Source organism: Megascapheus bottae, chromosome 6, assembly GCF_031878675.1.
Source record: "Megascapheus bottae isolate mThoBot1 chromosome 6, mThoBot2.hap1, whole genome shotgun sequence".
Lineage (NCBI taxonomy): Eukaryota > Metazoa > Chordata > Mammalia > Rodentia > Geomyidae > Megascapheus > Megascapheus bottae.
Window position 1 is genome coordinate 8,611,396 of NC_143514.1, and position 18,226 is coordinate 8,629,621.

General features: G+C 41.0%; 1 protein-coding gene across 10 annotated transcripts in view; it reads left to right on the forward strand.

Annotated features, from left to right (window-relative positions):
* Tlcd4 (TLC domain containing 4) overlaps window positions 1-18,226 on the forward strand; it is a 75,900-nt gene that overhangs the window by 38,901 nt on the left and 18,773 nt on the right. For all 10 annotated transcript variants that reach the window (XR_016535906.1, XM_090334238.1, XM_090334236.1 and 7 more), the window contains 3 exons: window positions 10,949-11,111; window positions 15,413-15,502; window positions 17,750-17,808. Coding sequence is in view for 9 of the 10 variants with exons in the window: in XM_090334238.1 (XP_090190364.1) it covers window positions 10,960-11,111; window positions 15,413-15,502; window positions 17,750-17,808 (301 nt within the window). In the remaining variant the exon portion in view is untranslated. The remainder of the gene's footprint in view (window positions 1-10,948; window positions 11,112-15,412; window positions 15,503-17,749; window positions 17,809-18,226) is intronic.

Sequence of the window (18,226 nt, forward strand, 5' to 3'; positions counted from 1 at the left end):
AGCCTAGGCAGGAAAGTCCCCAGGATTCTTGTCCCCAATTAACCAGCAAAAAGTTGGAAATGGATCTGTGTCTCAAGTAGTAGAATGCCAGCCTCAAGCAAAAAAGCTAAGTGAGAGCATGAGTTCAAGTTCAGATCCCCCCACCCCCAGGACCCAACAAGTAATTTAACAAAGTTCTCCTTAGCTCCTCTACCCTATTAATCCTCTCTCATTTAATACTATCCTAAACAAAAAAGAAAGTGTGGAAGTGGAGCTGTTCTTAACTGGTAGTGGGCTAACCTTGAGCAGAACAGCTCTGGAAAAGCAGCTAGGCCGTGACTTCAAGCCCCAGGACTGGTGTGTATGTGCAAAGAACCTTCTTGTCTCTGTAGGTTCTGCTGGCTTCCTAGGTAGTTTAGTAGGTGTCTTTAAAAAAAAAAAAAGCGAAATAGATTTGGGTAAAACTGTGCTTTGTCCAGCTTTTCCTTGATTTCACTGTGTTGGCAGGAAGCCAAGGATGGTTCAAGCCAAGAGGCTCCTTCTGTGATCCTCCACGAAGGAAAGGGAGCACACGGGTTTGGAACGAGGTAGATGAGAAGCAGGGTAGAAAAGAGGACAATCTGCAGAGCCCTCGTCTTCCTGAGTCTGCAGGTGATACAGCCAAGGCCTCCTCCTCCTTCCTTATCGGAGTCTTTACAGCGTAGATCCCACCTGAGACCTTTTTAGTGTTGCAGAAGCAATGGTGATTTCTTGATGGAGGAAACTCAGATTGTATCAGTGTCACAGCCCTCTGTCTATGTGCCAGCTACTGTGTTAACGTGTCCTTCCAATGACTAGGTCTCTGGGCTTAAGATGTTCTGGTTTATTCAAAATGCAGTGGCTGTAATTGGAACTTAGAGGTTTACAAAAAGAAAGCCTTCTTTATAAAAGTTTTAAGTGGCTGTGATGGGAAGAAGTAACATTTATCTGGGAAATCACATGTGCCATTCGGTACTCTGAGCCTTTGGGCTGGCTCTAGAAAAAAACTCCTGAATTTCCTAAGGTGGAATTCCTCAGTGGCTGGGAACAGAGGATCGGTGAAGAGAGCTGAGAAAGGAAGAAAGGGTATGCTTTGCTTTAGCACACAGTGTGCCTGTTGCCACCTTGATTAGTAGGCATTGCTGCAAGCAGTGCCCAAGTAGAAAGGGATAATTGCTAGAGTGCCGGGAACATTTTAAATGCGGCAAATGATTAAGAGTGGCTATGAGTTATTACTAGTGTCCACTTAATTTTAAGATAAAAGCTAGAACATAAAACATTTAAATGGAAGCTAGGGAAATACTAGTAAAAGTGTTGTTCAGATCCCAAGTGGCCCACTCCTATAACAGGCTACTCAGGAGGCTGAACTCCGAGCGTCACAATTCAAAGTCAGTGTGGTCTGTGAGATTGTGAGATTCCTATCTAACAAAAAGAGCTGAAAGTAGAATTGTGGTTCAAGTGGTAGACCACCAGCCTTGATCAAAAAAGCTAAGATACAGTATCTAGGCTGTGAGTTCAAGTTGCGTGTGCGTACACACACACACACACACACATGAGATTGATAGCATAGATTAGGAATTAACTATTAGAGCAGTTCTCTGAGCTGAGCCTGTGGTAGCAGGGTGGGACTGACGTAGATTTGAAAGCCAGTTGAAGAAAAAATAAAGGATATGTGTGAGAATAGGTTCTCTAGAACCCAGGGAAAATAAAGGACACATGTGAGAAAAGGTTCCCCATCCCCAGAAAAAAGGCTAAGTCCCTCTAAAGAAAAAAGGCTAGTCTAGTGCTGGCAGTTTGTGCAGCTGGTGATGGTGAGGTGCAGAAAATTCTCATGCGTTTTTATTTTACTTTATTTTGGTGGAGTAGAATGGGGGTGGATGATCAGAAGCTTGAAAAGAGTTGTGAGGATTTGGAAATTTTACTGTGAAGTATGAGAGAACTGTGCTGTGACCAGGGCAGTGTGGTTTTAGCACAAGGAGCAGAGAAAGCTGTTTGATCCCTGTATAATTTCACCAGCTTCAATCCCTTCCTGTGTATGACTGTCTTGAACAGTGCTCTGATTGTTCGAGGCTCATTGCTGAGTAAATAGTTGGACCCATCCACGCCTTGGGTTTTGCCAGCTCTTGGCAACAGATGAGGTTAGTAAGAGCCTTCAGGGGATGATGACTCTAGATTCTAAGCTGATTAAAGAGAGATGTTTTTCTTTAAAATGTGGAAAGGCTAATAGATCAGGCCAAAGCTGAGAGGTCAGTGGATTTGATAATGTTATAACACTGAGCAAGCTTGAAAGAAAGGAAGCTCTGGTCAACAAGGGAGTACCTGAGATGTTATTTTGGAGCCAGAGAAGTGACTGGTAAGGCTGATGAATGTCTGTGGGTGGTTGGGAGGTTCCATGAAATGACAGGAAGTTATTTGAGTTACTTTGTACTTCAGGACTTTAGTGAGCTTGGGGCCAACCTTTTTGATTGATCGGGAGGTTAGACTAAAAGACAAATTAAGTGTGGGGGGGGGGGGCCGGGAGGAGGGCAGGTGCAGACCAACCGAGATCTGGTCTGTAAGAGACAGTGGGGAGTAAGGCTTGAAGAAAGGGACTGTGAGAAGGTTATTGGACTGAGTTGTGAGGCTAAATGGCCTCTCCAAAATGGTTGCGGAGTTTCAGTTTTCAGAATTTCAATGTTTTCAGAGTGTGCTGACGAATAGCCAAGGAGATCGCACCTTTCTGGGTGTGTGCTCGTCCTGGGGCTTGAACTCAGGGCCTGAGTGCTATTCCTGAGTTTGTTTTTTTTTTTTTTAATCTTAAGGCTCATGCTCTAACTACCACTTGAACCAAGTCCTACTGTGCCTTTTCTTTTTGGTAATTAGAGATTAGTGTGTCACAGACTTTCTTACCTGAACTGGCTTAGAACCATGATCTTTAGATCTCAGCCTCTTGAGTAGCTAGGGTTGCAGGCATGACAGAGCAAGCAGTTCTGGGGAGGTTGGTGGAAGGGGCTGGGAAGTGCAGGGGAGAATGGGCTGGGACAGATGGCTGGAAAGAACTTTGGGTCATGGCAAAAACTCTCAGCTTTCTGTAGGTTTAAAAATAGGGCTGAAGTCTTTCGGAATGGTCTGGACTCTCTGGCTGCAGTAACCATAGGCTGAGACATTTCTCATCCTCTATGATGCTGGAGACAGAGAGTGGTAGAGGCAGAAAGAATGAATGTGACCCATTCACTGAATCCTGTCCTTGTGTCCCTTCAATTCTGTATTATTTTTTCCTCACAACAGCAGTCAGGCTGGTACTTATGTTATCTTCAGTGTAGGAAGAGGAAACTGAGCTTCCTTATAGGTGAAATGTTAATGGTTGACTGTAAATGACAGAGCACAGAAATCAATATGGTTAAAATGCTCTTCTTAGATACTAAAATTTAGCTCAGTCTTGGACTCAGACTTTCTCTTAGTGCTTTGAAGGCCAACCTATTGCTCATTCTTCTTTACTGTCCTCCTTGAAGCCCTTTCCCACAGCCACAGTGGCCACTTCTACATTGTGAGAAAATCACTGATTTTTTTTTTTTTTACCAGCCCTGGGCTTGAACTCAGGGCCTGAGCACTGTCCTTGTGCTTTCTCAAGGCTAGAGCTCTATCATTTAAGCCACAGCACCACTCCCAGCTTTTTTTTTTTTTAATTATGTGGTACGGAACTGAACCTGGGTCTTCATGCATGCTAGGCAAGCACTCCACCACTAGGCCAAACTCCCTGTCCGAAAATTACTGATTCTTTAATCAGTCTCAATTCTTCCCTTATAGTTTTTACCCACTTCTACTATTTAGATTAATGCTGTTTGTCCTCTCACCATATTGGATGTTCTTTAAATGTTCAAAGATGGCACTCAACTGCTTTCTTTTGTTTTTTTTTTGGTTGGCCGTGGGGCTTGAACTAAGGACCTAGGTGCTCACGTCCCTGATCTTTTTGGCTCAAGGCTAGCACTCTACCACTTTGAGCCACATCACCACTTGTGGTTTACTGATGGTTAATTGTAGGTAAGAGTCTCACAGACTTTCCTGGCTGGGTTGCTTTGAACCATAATCCTTATCTCAGCCTCCTGAGCTAGAATTACAGGCATGAGCCAACAGCACCCAGATGCTCAAGTACTGTCTAAGAAATTTTTCCCCTAAGCGGGTATTTCTTAGCTCTTTTAATTCTTCATAATATGGTATGCTTTCTGAAAACGTATTATTTATATTACCATAAGTGTGTGTTAATATATGACTCATTCTGAATAAAATGAGGCTGGTTCTATCTTGACAAAAGGTATACTTTGCCTTGCCTGGTTATAGTTGAACCTGAAAATTTTCTTTTTCTGTGTTTGATATTGTTCATATTTGGCATCTTATATTATCATATCATTGGTTTGTATTACTTAAATGTTAAGATTATGGATCAGGAGTTTGGCTTAGTGGTAGAGTGCTTGCCTAGCATGCATGAGGACCCGGGTTTGATTCCTCGGTACCACATACATAGAAAAAAGCCAGAAGTGGTGCTGTGGCTCAAGTGGTAGAGCTCTAGCCTTGAGAAAAAACCCAAGGACAGTGCTCAGTCCCTGGGCCCAAGCCCAGGACTGGCCAAAAAAAAAAAAAAAGAGTTAAGATTGTGTGTGTGTGTGTGTGTGTGTGTGTGTGTGATGCCAAGTCCTGTACTTGAGTGTTGTCATTGAAAAGTTTAGTCTTATTGTATTTTGTCTGTGACTAGATTCATTATTGGAATGGATTATCAATGAAGACTCTATTTTTTTTTTTTTGCGGGTGTGTGTGTCTATCATGGGACTTGAACTCCCGGCTGAGCATTGTCCCTGAGCTCTTCAGCTCAACGCTACTACCCTACCCCTTAAGCCACAGCACCACTTCCGGTTTTCTGGTTGGAGATAAGGGTCTCACAGACTTTAGTGCCTGGGCTGTCCTTTGACCCGTGATCCTCAGATCTCAGCCTCCTGAGTAGTTAGGATTACAGGCATGAGCCATCATGCCTGAAATGAAGACCCTTTTGACTCTATTAACCCAGTATATTATATTATATCTCTTCCCAGTTGCGTATTTCATATAGAATAGAGAATTGACATACAAAAATTTGTAAAAGTGGGCCCAGGAGTTTGGCCTAGCGGTTAAAGTGCTTGCCTAGCATGCACAAGGACCCGGGTTCGATTCCTCGGTATCCCACATACACAACCAAGCCGGAAGTGGCAAAGACGAGACACGACCAAGCCGGAAGTGCCAGAGACGAGGCTGCAACAAGCGACAGAGAGCGAAAGCAAGCAAGCGGAGCCCAACCGAGTGGTGGCCGGAGCGAGCGGGGCTAGGAGCGAGCGGGGCCAGGAGCGTGAGGGAGCGAGCCTGACCGGAGCGGGGCCAGAAAGAGAAGGGGGCCAAAAAAAAAAAAATTTGTAAAAGTATTCTTATCAAAACAGGATCAAGAAGATAAGAATGTATCAAGTGTTAGGAGATAATGTCTCAGGCCTACTTCAGATCATTGATTTACCCTGTATTTGCCTAATTTTCTTACAAAGTCATAAATTTCTTTGTATTTACCCTTTATTTGGCATTCACCAATCTGCCAGAGTTTGCCAGTCAGTGCTGTGTGGGAAGAAGGGACAGGGCTGAGCTGTTCTAGGTTGGGAGAGGCTGTGAATGGCACTGTCAGTCACTAGAGTGGGAGCCATGGAAGAAGGGATGGTAATTCATTTCATTCATCTTGGGCCCAGATAGATCCTGCAGGGCTTCCAAAATGCCTATATGGAACCATTTAGATGCCCGCTGTCCACCCAGTCCTGCGTACCGTGTATGCATGGGGAGGAGTAGGTTTATGTTGATTGAACATAACAGAAGCATTGTTGAGGGAGTGGGCGAATAGCTGGGCAGAACCCGTAGAGCACAAAGAAGAAAAAGGATCTATGTTGTACTGATCACTCTTAACATTGCCCTGTTAAGGAAGGTGATGTTTCATAGCCTTCATTTTCTTGGTGAAATGGGAAGAAGTTTCATCTATTATAAGAAGGGAAGAAATGGAGATTTGGTATTAGTGAATACATATTGAAAATCAATTGGGAAATAAGAAAGAGAGCTTACGAGAGATAGAAAAAGGAAATGCTGAGTATGAGTGCAGCTTTTCTCAGCTTCCTCTTCCCGGCTAGCCTTATAAACAAACACACAGGGGTTGGAAATGTAGCTTAGTGGTAGAGTGCTTGCCTGGCATGCATGAAGCCCTGGGTTTGATTCCTTAGTACTACATAAACAGAAAAGCTGGAAGTCGTACTGTGTCTCAAGTGGTGGAGTGCTAGCCTTGAGCAAGAGAAGCTCAGAGACTAGGTCCCCAGTTAAGGCCCCAAGACTGACAAAAAAACAGATAAGGGCTGGGAGTTTGGCCTAGTGGTAGAGTGCTTGCCTAGCATGCAAGAAGACCTGGGTTCGATTCCTTGGTACTGCATACATAGAAAAAAAGCCGGAAGTGGTGCTGAGGCTCCAGTGGTAGAGCTCTAGCCTTGAGAAAGTCCAAGGACAGTGCTCAGACCCTGAGCTCAAGACCTGGACTGACAAAAACAAAACAAAACAAACAGATGAAACACACACACAGAGGCATCCCTCCACTTCCATTTCTACTCCTTTAAGGATTTTGAAGGCTAAATCCTGTCTGACAAAGGGGATTTGGGTGGTGGGGGGAGGGAAGGGCAGGATATATGTGGTATTCTCATTGGTGATTCTGACAGTCCCTAAAGAATCATGTACTTACAAAGAAGACTTGAGGAAATGGAAATCTTGTTGTGGATGGGGTGTGGGAGTTGGCTCTGAACTCTGAGTGGACCTGATTCTTTATAGCTAGCCTTCATCCTAAAACATCTTGCGATTTCTTGGTTCACCTTGAATTCCGTTGCATATCTCCTCATTGTTTATGTGTCATCTTTGCTGGGCATTTATTCTGTTTAGCACCCCAGACCTACCATGTTCTATAGGTTCCTTTCATTTCTTGGCTTATAAATGCAGCTTCCAAACACCAGGAGGACTTGGTATATGGTAGACAGACAACAGCTGCTGGATGGACTGTTGGCTGAAGTGACAACTAAATGTTGGCTGTGCTGTTTTGGGGGACCTTGTCTCTAGATGAGAGTGTCTTTCTGGAAGAGAAATGTCTTCATGCTTTTTTTTTTCTTTGAAGACATTAGCTTCAGTGTTCTGCTGTTTTGGGAAGAAGATACACATCAGTGTATTCAGCAGGCCTCTGAAAGTTTCTTTGGTGTCCCTTATTCCTGTGAACCAAGGATGATGGGCTAATGATATTGTGGACAGTGTTCAGCCCCTCTTTTCTAGGACATCTAACATCCCAGCCTTCTGCTAGCCTAATAAGTCTCCACTTTTACTCTCTGACTTCCAGTACCAAATCGTCTACCATTTGTTTTGCCTGGTCCAGGCTGCTAAAGTGAATGGAAAAAGAGCATCTACTTCCTACTAGAAGTTTTCCTTGCTAGGGGAATTTGTTTAAAAAAAAGAATCTTTGGTTCTTGCTTTGGTGTGTCAGGTTAAACCAGCAGCTAGGCTGAGAGAAGAGCAATTTAAATTGGCTTTATCCAGCCTTCAATAAAAACTGCAGGGTGAATATTTGAGCCTCTTTATTTAGTTAGTTTTCAAATCAATCATTTTTGCAAAGGGAGATTGGAGAATTGTTAGAGTGCCTTTTTAATATATTAAACTAACAATTCCTTAACTGGATAATGCTATGTATGATATCAGTGTTTCATGAGAGCTTCTAAAAACCAGAAGCTCGTATATGTATACATTAAATTTGAACAAAAGTGCCCTAATAGCCCTTGCCTGATGAGAGGTCCAACACCAGCAGAAAGCATGTGTAGCCTTCAGGGCAAACCGTCTTAGCTCTCTTCTGATTACTGATTCCACTTTCTTCAATTATCTGTCCACCTGGCCTCCACATCCTTATTTGCTTTCATCTTGGAAATCATTTTCCTTTTTTACGCCACTTAGCAGATTATAATGATATTTACTTTATGTACAGAGCTTACTTTTATGTATCATTGGGTTAATATGAATAAAAGAACCACCAATTAAATATTTCTTTAATACCCCATAAACACAGGTTGAACCAAAAGAAGTAAATGAGAAATAGTTAATGGAATCTTGCAGAGAAGAATTGCAATATCAATAGTTTTACCAAGCACACATACCCCCCAAAAAAGGGAGAAAGGAAGAATTCATTACAGACACATGAGCACTATCATGGGGCCCGGTGGGAGAACGAAGCTTGAGATCTCCTGGCTGGGAAGGAATGAAGAGAGGGGTATTGCATTATGACTTGGGTTCTCTCCAATAAATTAGCTTCTGTAAGTGACTTTATTTCTTCACATTAGGCAGCTGGAAATGTGTATTGATTTGTTTTCTCTGATCATTTGAGGATCAGCAGTAGTAGAGAAATTGAGCCAGAGAAATGCTACATTTGTTGGATATGAGCAAATATTTTGGTGGCTGGTTGTTAAGATTTTTAGGAGCCAAATAAACTTTTCTTTAAAACAGACTTTGAGTGTACATATAAGCATATTATGATTATTTTCTCTGACTCCTTAAAGTCTGTAGGGGTTTTTGTTTGTTTGTTTTGGTGGTTGTTTTTGTTTTTATTTATTGTGTCTGTCCTGGTGCTTGAATTCAGCATTGGGTCTTGGGTTCCTAAGTTTCTTTACTCAAGGCTAGTGTTCTACCATTCTAGCCACAGCTCCACTTCTGGCTTTTTGGTGCTTAACTGGAGGTAAGAGTCTCACGGACTTTCCTGCCTAGGCTGTCTTTGAACCATGCTCCTCAGATCTCAGCCTCCTGAGTAGATAGCCTGAACCACCAGTGCCTGGCGTGCTATATATATATATATATATTTTAAGTCTGATTGCCATAGATGATAGAAAACATGAGCCTTTTGTCTCTCTGAGCCTGATTGCATTTAATGTAATTTTTTCTCCAGGACTTTCCATTTCCCTGTAAATGGCAGCATTCTTTAATTTTTTTTCTTGTTGTTATAAAAGTGATGTACAGAGTTACATAAGTCAGATAAAAAGTACATTTCTATTTTGGAGAAATATTCTTTCTGAAGAATAAGTTGTGTGTGTGTGTGTGTGTGTGTGTGTGTGTGTGTGTGTGTTATGCATGTGAATTTTCTTGTTTCACTTGCCAGTTGTAGAGCATCAGGGCTGTTTCCATAGCTAAGGTGCATATTACAACAATAAAAACAATGGGATGCAAGTGTCTTTATTATACACCCAAACTTGTAATTGTTTGGATAAATGCCCAAGAATGATATCACTGGATCATAGGGGGTTCTGTTTTTAGATTAGGTATTTGGAGATACATATATATATATATATATATATATATATATATATATATATATTTTCCAGTACTGGGGCTTGAACTCAAGACCTGGGTGCTGTCTCTTAGCCTTTTTCTCAAGATTGGAATTAAATATTAGCTACAGCTCCACTTCTGGCTTTTTCAGATATTAATTGGAGATCAGATTAACTGGGAAAGTCTCACAGACTTTCCTGTCAGGACTGGCTTAGAGCCATGATCCTCAGATTTCTGTCTCCCGAGTAGGTAGGATTATAAGCACGAGCCACTGGTGTCCAATTTAGTTTTAATTTTTTGAGGAATTTCCATGTTGCCTAATTTACATTCCCACCAACATATGGTTGGTTTTTTTCTAAGACTATTGTTATTATGATTTTAATTTTATTTTAAATGTGGCTGTGTTACTGTATCATTAGTTTCACTAGTTTTTATTATGGAATCATTTTCTTTTCATATTTTTTATTGTAATTAATAGAAGGGTTACATTATATTCACCAGATAGAAGGTGCATTACTTCACAAACATTGATACCCTTTCTCATGTTTTGGTCCCCATTTCCCTCCCCCCACCCCTGTCTATCATCATTCTTTTTTCTTCTTCTTTTTTTTTTTTTTTTTTTTTTTGCCAGTCCCCAGGCTTGAGCTCAGGGCCTGAGCACTGTCCTTGGACTTTCTCAAGGCCTAGTGCTGTACCACTTGAACCACAGCACCACTTCCAGCTTTTTTCTATGTATGTGGTACTGAGGAATCAAACCCAGGTCGTTGTGCATGCTAGGCAAGCACTCTACCACTAGGCCAAACTCCCAGCCCTAAATGCATTATTACTAAAATAATACCTTCATTTTTGTACTGTTTCTTAATGTTGAATTCTAAGACTTAGATAGTTTTGAATATTTTACTATCATTCACAGATTTTAATTAAAGAATTTATTAACATTGATTTTTATATCATATTTCAAATGACATGTTTAACAAACAAGTATTCAAGAAGGGAGTCTCTATATACAATCACTGGCATTTAGATTTTAGAATATAATTAAAATTAGGCTGAGGGTTTGTATGTCATAGATACATATTAATCTATGTAATAAAACAGTATGTCTATGGAGTCATAAATTTTTATGTCTAGTTGTGTTTGGTGGGGCATGAACTCAGACTTGAACTCAGTCTAGGTGCTGTACCTGAGCTCTTCAGCTCAAGGCTATAGCCCTACCCTTGAGCCAAGCCCCACTTCCTATTTTCTAGGGATTAATTGAAGATAAGAATCTCAGGTTCTTTTGTGCCTGGGCTGGCTTTGAATCTTGATCCTCAGATCTCAGCCTCTTGAGTAGCTAGGATTATAGGGGTGAGCCACGGCCCCCAGCAATTCAGAGATCTTTAAAAACCAAAGTTTCATTGTCTTTTATTTTTAAATACAAATCTAAGTTATGTGACAAATAAATGGTAAGATCTTAGGATTTCTTTATTACTCTTAATTTGTGCTAATTTTAAAAATTACTAAAAATTAGGAATATGGGCTCTCTGAAGATTAATCTAAGCTTATCATGAGCTCTACCAACTTACAGCATCATTTCTCTTAACAGGTTGAAGAAATATGGACAACACCCACATGGTTCTCAGCATTGTGTGTACCAGTTTTTTCACCTTTCAGTTGCTTTTCCATTTTGTAAGTCATTGGTTTTCAGCAAAGGTTTCTTCAGGTTATAATAGTCTAAGCAAAGAAAAGAAGATTGAATGGAACTCAAGGTAAAAACATGCATGTAACTGTCTTTAAAAACTACTTTTGTGTACTAAAATTATTTTTAAAAATGTTTTTTGTATTCTTTCTGTAGGGCGTGGTGGCTCATGCTTGTAATCATAGCTACTCAGGAGGCTGAGATCTGAGGCTCGTGGTTCAAAACCAGTCTTTGCCCTACATAGTCTGAGAGACTCCAGTTAACCATCAGAAAACCGGAAGTAGCACTGTAGTTTGAGGGGTAGGGCAGTATCCTTGAACTGAAGAGCTCAGGGACAGCACCCAGGCCCACAGTTCAAGTCCCACAACTGACAAAGATAAAAAAACAAACAAGAAACCATCTTTCCTTTAGGAAAGTTGAGGTCAATTATTTTACTTGACTTCAGGAATAAAAACAAAGACAAGAATCTTATATCAAAATACCTTAGGAGCTGGGCACCTATCTACTTAGGAGGCTGATATCTGAGGATCATTGTTCTAAGCCAGACCCCACAAAGTCAGAAGTGGGTCTGTGGCTCAAATGGTAGTGTTATCTTTGAGCACAAAAACTCAGGAACAGTGCCCAGGCCCTGAGTTCAAGCCCCAGGACTACCGGGGGAAAAAAAAAGCCTTAGGAAATCCAAGATGTGGTTGGGCATGTCTATAATCCTGGCTACACAGGAAGTAGAAGTGAGAGGCTCACAGTTTTGCCTATCCAAAATATAATTAAACAGGGAAGGACTGGGAGAATGGTTCAAGTGGTGGAGTACACAGGGCCTAAGTTATCTGGGAAGTATGGGAAGATAAAGTAGACTTTAGCTAACTACCCAAATGTATAATTTATATCCTTCTGTGGCATATTGGTAATAACAAACACATTCTTTGGCAATAGTGGTTAAAAAATTTATTGGAATTTTAGGTTATTGATGTGTATACATAGACTTGATTAGCTTGGCTAGATTTTGTACAATTGAACTCTGCACATTAGACAACAGAGGTTCTTGGTCTGTTTGAGTTTTCCATTATAATTTAGAGACTTCCAGATTCCTTCCTTCCTTCCTTCCTTCCTTCCTTCCTTCCTTCCTTCCTTCCTTCCTTGCTTGCTTCCTTCCGGGTTTGTACTGGGGTTTATGTTCACGATTCATGCTTATTACTCATATTGTACAAGCCATCATACCTCCATCCCCAGAATTTATTATTTTAGTATATAATCCTAAAGTAAAGCCTATCTTTTAGATTTTTTTTAAAAGCAAACTGTAAATTGGAAAAATAATTAGCCTATAGATGAGGAAACTCAGAGTTTTCATAAGCTGGTTACATTTTTTTGTTTGCATGTTCAACACATGAATTTCACAAGGTTTCAAAACCCTATAGATTCTGAAAGCTGCCTCTCTTGCTTTTCATGTGCTCAAGCTTCACAGTGGCTGGGAGGAGATTTATATTTTATTTCCATTTAGTTGAAGTTAATGATAACTATAAAATACATTTAGCTACTCTCTAAAATTGGTATAGTTTATGCCTTTCTGAAGTTTCCTTTTAAATGACAAGAACTTCTACCAGCATCTACAGATTTATTTTGAAATGGTGATACTCAATCTGATTTTTTTTGAGGAAAAGTATTTTGCATGTATCGTATCTACTATTCTATCCAGACTGTGATTAAAAATGGATTTGTTTTCATTTATACTTTACGGTAATATCTGGCTCATATGCCCTATAATTCCTTTCATGCAAAAAGCAATAGTCTTTTTAAAAAAATGACTTGTGATTCTTTTATCTGAAGACCTGGCACAATTACTGTATCAAATGTATTTTTTTTTTCTTGCCAGGGCCTAGGTGTTATCCCTAAGCTTCTTTTGCTCAGGGCTAGTACTTGGAAGTTAATTGGAGATAGGAGACTCACAGATTTTCTTGACTAGTGTTAAACAGCCTCTGATCCTCAGATCTCAGTTTTCTGAAGAATTACAGGTGTGAGCCACCAATACCAAACTTGAGTTTGTTCTTTCTAAAGAAACCTTTTCTAACCTTTGGAGATAGATAGAGTGGTAGGAAAGACATGTGGAAGAAAAATTCTCTGATTAAATATTGAACTATTTTTATTCCTTTGTACTGTGATTAGATAGTAAAGGCATTTGAATATGGGGTAGCTTCAGGCTAAAGAAATTGAGGTTAGGGGAGAGAAGTAACTCATAATTTTTTTTCCAGTCCTGGGGCTTGAACCCAGGGCCTGGGCACTGTCCCTGAGCTTCTTTTTTTGCAAGGCTAGCACTCTACCACTTTAACCACAGCACCACTTCTGGCCATTTTTATTTATGTGGTACTGAGGAATCGAATCCAGGGCTTTATGCACTAGTCACATTCTCAGCCCATACTTGCAAACAGTATTCATAGAGACATTTGTCAACTAAATCTTAGTTTTTCTATAAAAGAAAACAACTCAGATCTTAGGAGTATTATGGTTTCACTAGAATATCTTCTTCAAAAATGGACAAGGATCAGGCAGGATGGCATCTGCCCATAGTTCCAGCCGGGATGGTAGGATTGTTTGAGCTCATGAGTTCAAGACTACTCTGGGCAACAAAAGACCTTATCCTAAAAAAAAAAAAAGAAGAAGAAGAAAATTAGAAGATGCTGGTAACTCACATTTGTATTCCTAGCCGTGTAAGAGGCTGAGATCTGAGGACTGTGATTTGAAAAGTCTGTAAAGGCTGGATAGTCTGTGTGACTCTTACCTCCAATGAACTACTAGGGAAAAGTGGGCAGGAGTGCTAGGCTCAAGTGGTATAGCACTGGGCACAAGCCAACGGAGCCTAGAAACAGCCCAGCCCTGAGTTCAGGTCCCATGACTAGCACCAAAAAAAAAAAAAAAAAAAAAAAAAGGAGGAAAGAGAGTGAATGAAGTGCAGGAGTGCACAAGGGTGCACATTTAAAGCATATCTTCCAAGATAACTGAGTCTCCACATCATGGTACCTTCAAATTCTTTTATTGAGAGTTGGTTAAAGGCTTGGCTTGATGGTACACATTTGTAATCCCAGCTACTTGGAGACCAAGAGTGGGAGGGTCATACATGAAAGTTAACATGAGCAAAAGCTTAATGAGATGCCATTTCAACAAACAAGCTGGGGATGAGGATAGTGGAACATTCCAGTAATACCTGGGAGTCATTGGTAGAAGTATTGTCTCTGAAGCTGGCCTGGGCAAAAATGCAAGGGCCTGTCCAAAAAATAACTTAAAACAAAAATGGCTGGAGGCATGGCTCCAATGGTAGAAGGCACATCTAGGAAATGCAAGGCCCTGAGTTTGAACAGCACTACTGTTCTGCCCCCCAAAATATGTGTGTCTATCTGTCTTGTCTATTTATTATCTGTCTATCTGTAGAGAGAGTTGACGGATGTGGAAGATTTGCAATGAATTACAAGTCTTTTCCACCTGATTTGATTAGGGAACCTTAGAGGGACAGGACAGTAAGTAGCCTTTCCATTGCCATTGGTTTGTTGAGCCCCCACCTCTACCCCTCTGTCCTGGTGCTTGAACTAAAGGCCTAGGCATTGTCTTAGAGCTTATTTTTTCCTCAAGTCTAGCCCTTTCTTTACCACTTGAGCAACAGCTCGGCCTTTTTTGTTTTTTTGGTCCCAGTTGTAGGGGGCTTGAACTCAGAGCCTCAAGTTCTTGCCTAGCTTTTTCTGTTCAGGGCTGGTGCCCTACTCCTTAAGCCACCTGTTCACGTTGGAGACTCATAACAACATGGTCCCGTATGGTGCTTCTGCTTAGGATTGTAGTCAAGCACTGATGAGTCATGGAAGAGTAGACCGGGGGTTCCTGACATCATTCTTCCCCAGGTGAAACAGGGCTCCCCACCCCCATTTCTAAATGATAGCTCTTTTTCTTTTCCTTCCTTCCTTCCTTCCCTCTCTTCCTCCCTCCCACCCTCCCTCCCTCCTTCCCCCTCCCTCTCTTTGGTGGGTCATGGGGCTTGAACTCTAGGCCTAGGCACTGTGCCTGAGCTATTCAGCTCAAGGCTACCGCCATACCTTGGAACCACAACCCCACTTTCCTTTTTCTAGTCATTAATTGGGGATAAGAGTCTCATGGACTTTAGTGTACTTTAGTGCCCAGGCTGGCTTTGAATCTCTATCCTCAGATCTCAGCCTTCTGAGTAGCTAGGATTACAGGCATGAGCTACCACCTGGTTTTCTATGGTCACCATTTTCTATGCAGTCTTGGGTTTGAATGTCCTGAGATGCAACTTCTTCACAATGTTAACCGTTTTACAAGAATGAACATTTATTGCGAGGGACATGAAATCTTTACCTGCATGTTGTTGCATTTCAGGGTAGTATCTACGTGCCATTCTTTGGTGGTTGGGATTTTTGGTCTCTACCTTTTCCTATTTGATGAAGCTACTATAGCGGATCCACTTTGGTAAGCTCTTTTCTACCATGGTCATTTAGATTTATCGTTTGCTCTTAATTATTAATGAGTGTCATTTATTTTACAGCAGGAAATGTATTTATGTATGTATGTTTTATTAAACTGATGGTGTTCTGATATATCTCAGCAAAGTACATTAAAATCATTTAGCTTTGAATGTCAATAATGGGGGTATGTAGTTTTGCTTTAGTGTTAATGATTGTTTTTAAGAAAGGGAAATAGGACGAGATGAACATTGTTTTTGCCAAACTGACTTATTTTTGACATGAGATGGTCAGTTGGAATAAAACCTACTGAAGTCTTTATCATCAAATTTAAGTTTGATCTGTTGTTCAATATCAAAGAAATGAATGGGGAAATATAAGTGGCCATGTGACATTAGTGCTAGATGAGGAGCAGTAATGATTCAGGGCCTGAGCACTGTTCTTGGGCATTCCTTGAGCTTAGCGTTCTACTACTTGAGCCACAGCACCACTTCTGGCTTTTTTTTCTCTGTGTGTGGTACCGAGGAATTGAACCTGGTCTTTATGCATGCTAGGCAAGCACTCTACCAACAGGCCACGTTTCCCGGCTCCTTTTTGACATTTAAAATGTCATTCCAGCTGGGCATCACACCTATAATCCTAACTGCTCAGGAGGCTGAGATCTGAGGCTCACAATCTGAAGGCAGCCCAGGCACGAAAGTACATGAGACTTTTTTTTTGTCACTGGGCTTGAACTGTGGGCCTGGGCGTTGTCCCTGAGCTCTTCAGCTCAAGGCTACTGCCCTACCACTGGAGTCACTGCCCCATTTCCAATGTTCAGTTTAATTGGAGATAAGAGTGCTGGGGCTGGCTTTGACCAAGATCTTCAGATCTCAGCCTCGTGAGTAGCTAGGATTACAGGTGAGAGTCCCTGCGTGCCCAGCTCTCCTAGAGACTCTTATCTTCAGTTAACTGCCAAAAAGCTGAAATGGTGCTGTTGCTCAAAGTGGTAGAGCACTAACCTTGAACATAAAACTCAGGGACATTGCCTAGGCCCTGAATTTAAACCTCAGAACTAGCACACAGACACAGACACAGACACAGACACACACACACACACACACACACACACACACACACACACACACATGCGCGCGCGCGCACACTTAAATGTCATTCCAAAGGCAGAAAGTTTATGGCTGTCAAGTCAACTTAGTTTGCAAGAGGAAGCATAGCCTTGGGAGGGCATAGTGTTAGTTATAGGCTCTGTCGGTTAGAGGACAATATAACCACTACTACTGGACTGCTAGGGTTTTGTCCTAAGTGTGAAATTATTACCATTAGTCTCATGCACATTGACACATTTTACTGGGAGGATATTTTTCAAAAGGAATCCATCCAATTATCCAATTTAGTACATTTAGTTCCTTGACCAGACTTTATATCATGTCCTTCAATAATACCTAGCTTAAAATTTTCTGTGCTTCTATTAGCAGAACCAGTTTTCTTAGGAAGTAAATGTTGCACCAAGATTGGATTCATTATCAATATTACTTTATTAAGATATGATCTTATACATTAAGTGTGTGTGTGTGTGTGTGTGTGTGTTTGTGTATTTCATACCATGATTTATTTCAAGTCCAATTTCTTTGGTTACATCTACAGATCAAAATTTATATTTTAAAAAAAATCTTGCTTATTTTTATTGCTTCCACCATCAGTTTTATTTTGGGGTAGTTCCACAAGTTGTTAGCATTATTAAATCAGGCATAGGATGTTGTTGAGTAGTGTGAAATTGTGCCACCTTGATATATGGGGCCAGAAGAGCAGGGTTTACCTCTCATGTTTTGTCCATTTTCCTAATTGTGTGTGATAATGGCAATTCCTTGAGCGAGGAAGGGTTGCTGATTTATCAACAAGGAGATTTTGGGAACTTGCTTGGGCTAGAATAGAAACTTCATGTCAAGTGTGGGCAGCAGATCTGTAGCAATTCATCTTAGAAGAGAAGTTATAGATTTCCTTGGGGGATGTAGGTTCCCGTTATCCTGGGAACAGCATCTGTCTGCTAGGACCCACCAGGCACCACAGCTCAACTGAGTGAATGCTGGCACTTTGTGACTTAGGTTTGAAAATGATGGCTTACCATTTGAGAATCAATAGAAAGAATTTTTATTGCATTTAAATCTCAATAGATGAAGGGTACTGGTCATCTAAATCATATGCTTAAAAATAGGAATAATAACCAACAAACCCTATATGTTTTAAATATTTTCAGGGGTGATCCAAAACATGTGATTGTGAATATTGCTACTGCCTCAGGCTACCTCATTTCTGGTACGTGATATGTTCTTCATTGTCTGTTTCTGGTTAAACATAATGCATAATACCGCACTCTTCTCTGCTTTTATTGATTTATTTATTGCCAGTCCTAGGGCATGAACTCAGGGGCTGACCACTGCCCTTGGGCTTTCTCAAGGCTACAGCTTTACCATTTGAGTCACAGCCCTATTTCCAGCTTTTTCCTGTGTACCAAGGAATCAAACCCCGGTCTTTGTGCATGCTAGGCAAGTACTCTACCACTAGGCCAAACTCCCAGCCCTATTTTGGCTTCTTTGAGAAGTAACTTTAGGACCTGTCCTGTGATAAATAATGAAATTAGTTTTATACCCTGTCTCAAACCCCAGAGTTGACGTGTCAGATCTAGCCATTCACCTGCAAGTACCAAAGTAGACATGATAAAGGTAGAAGAAGG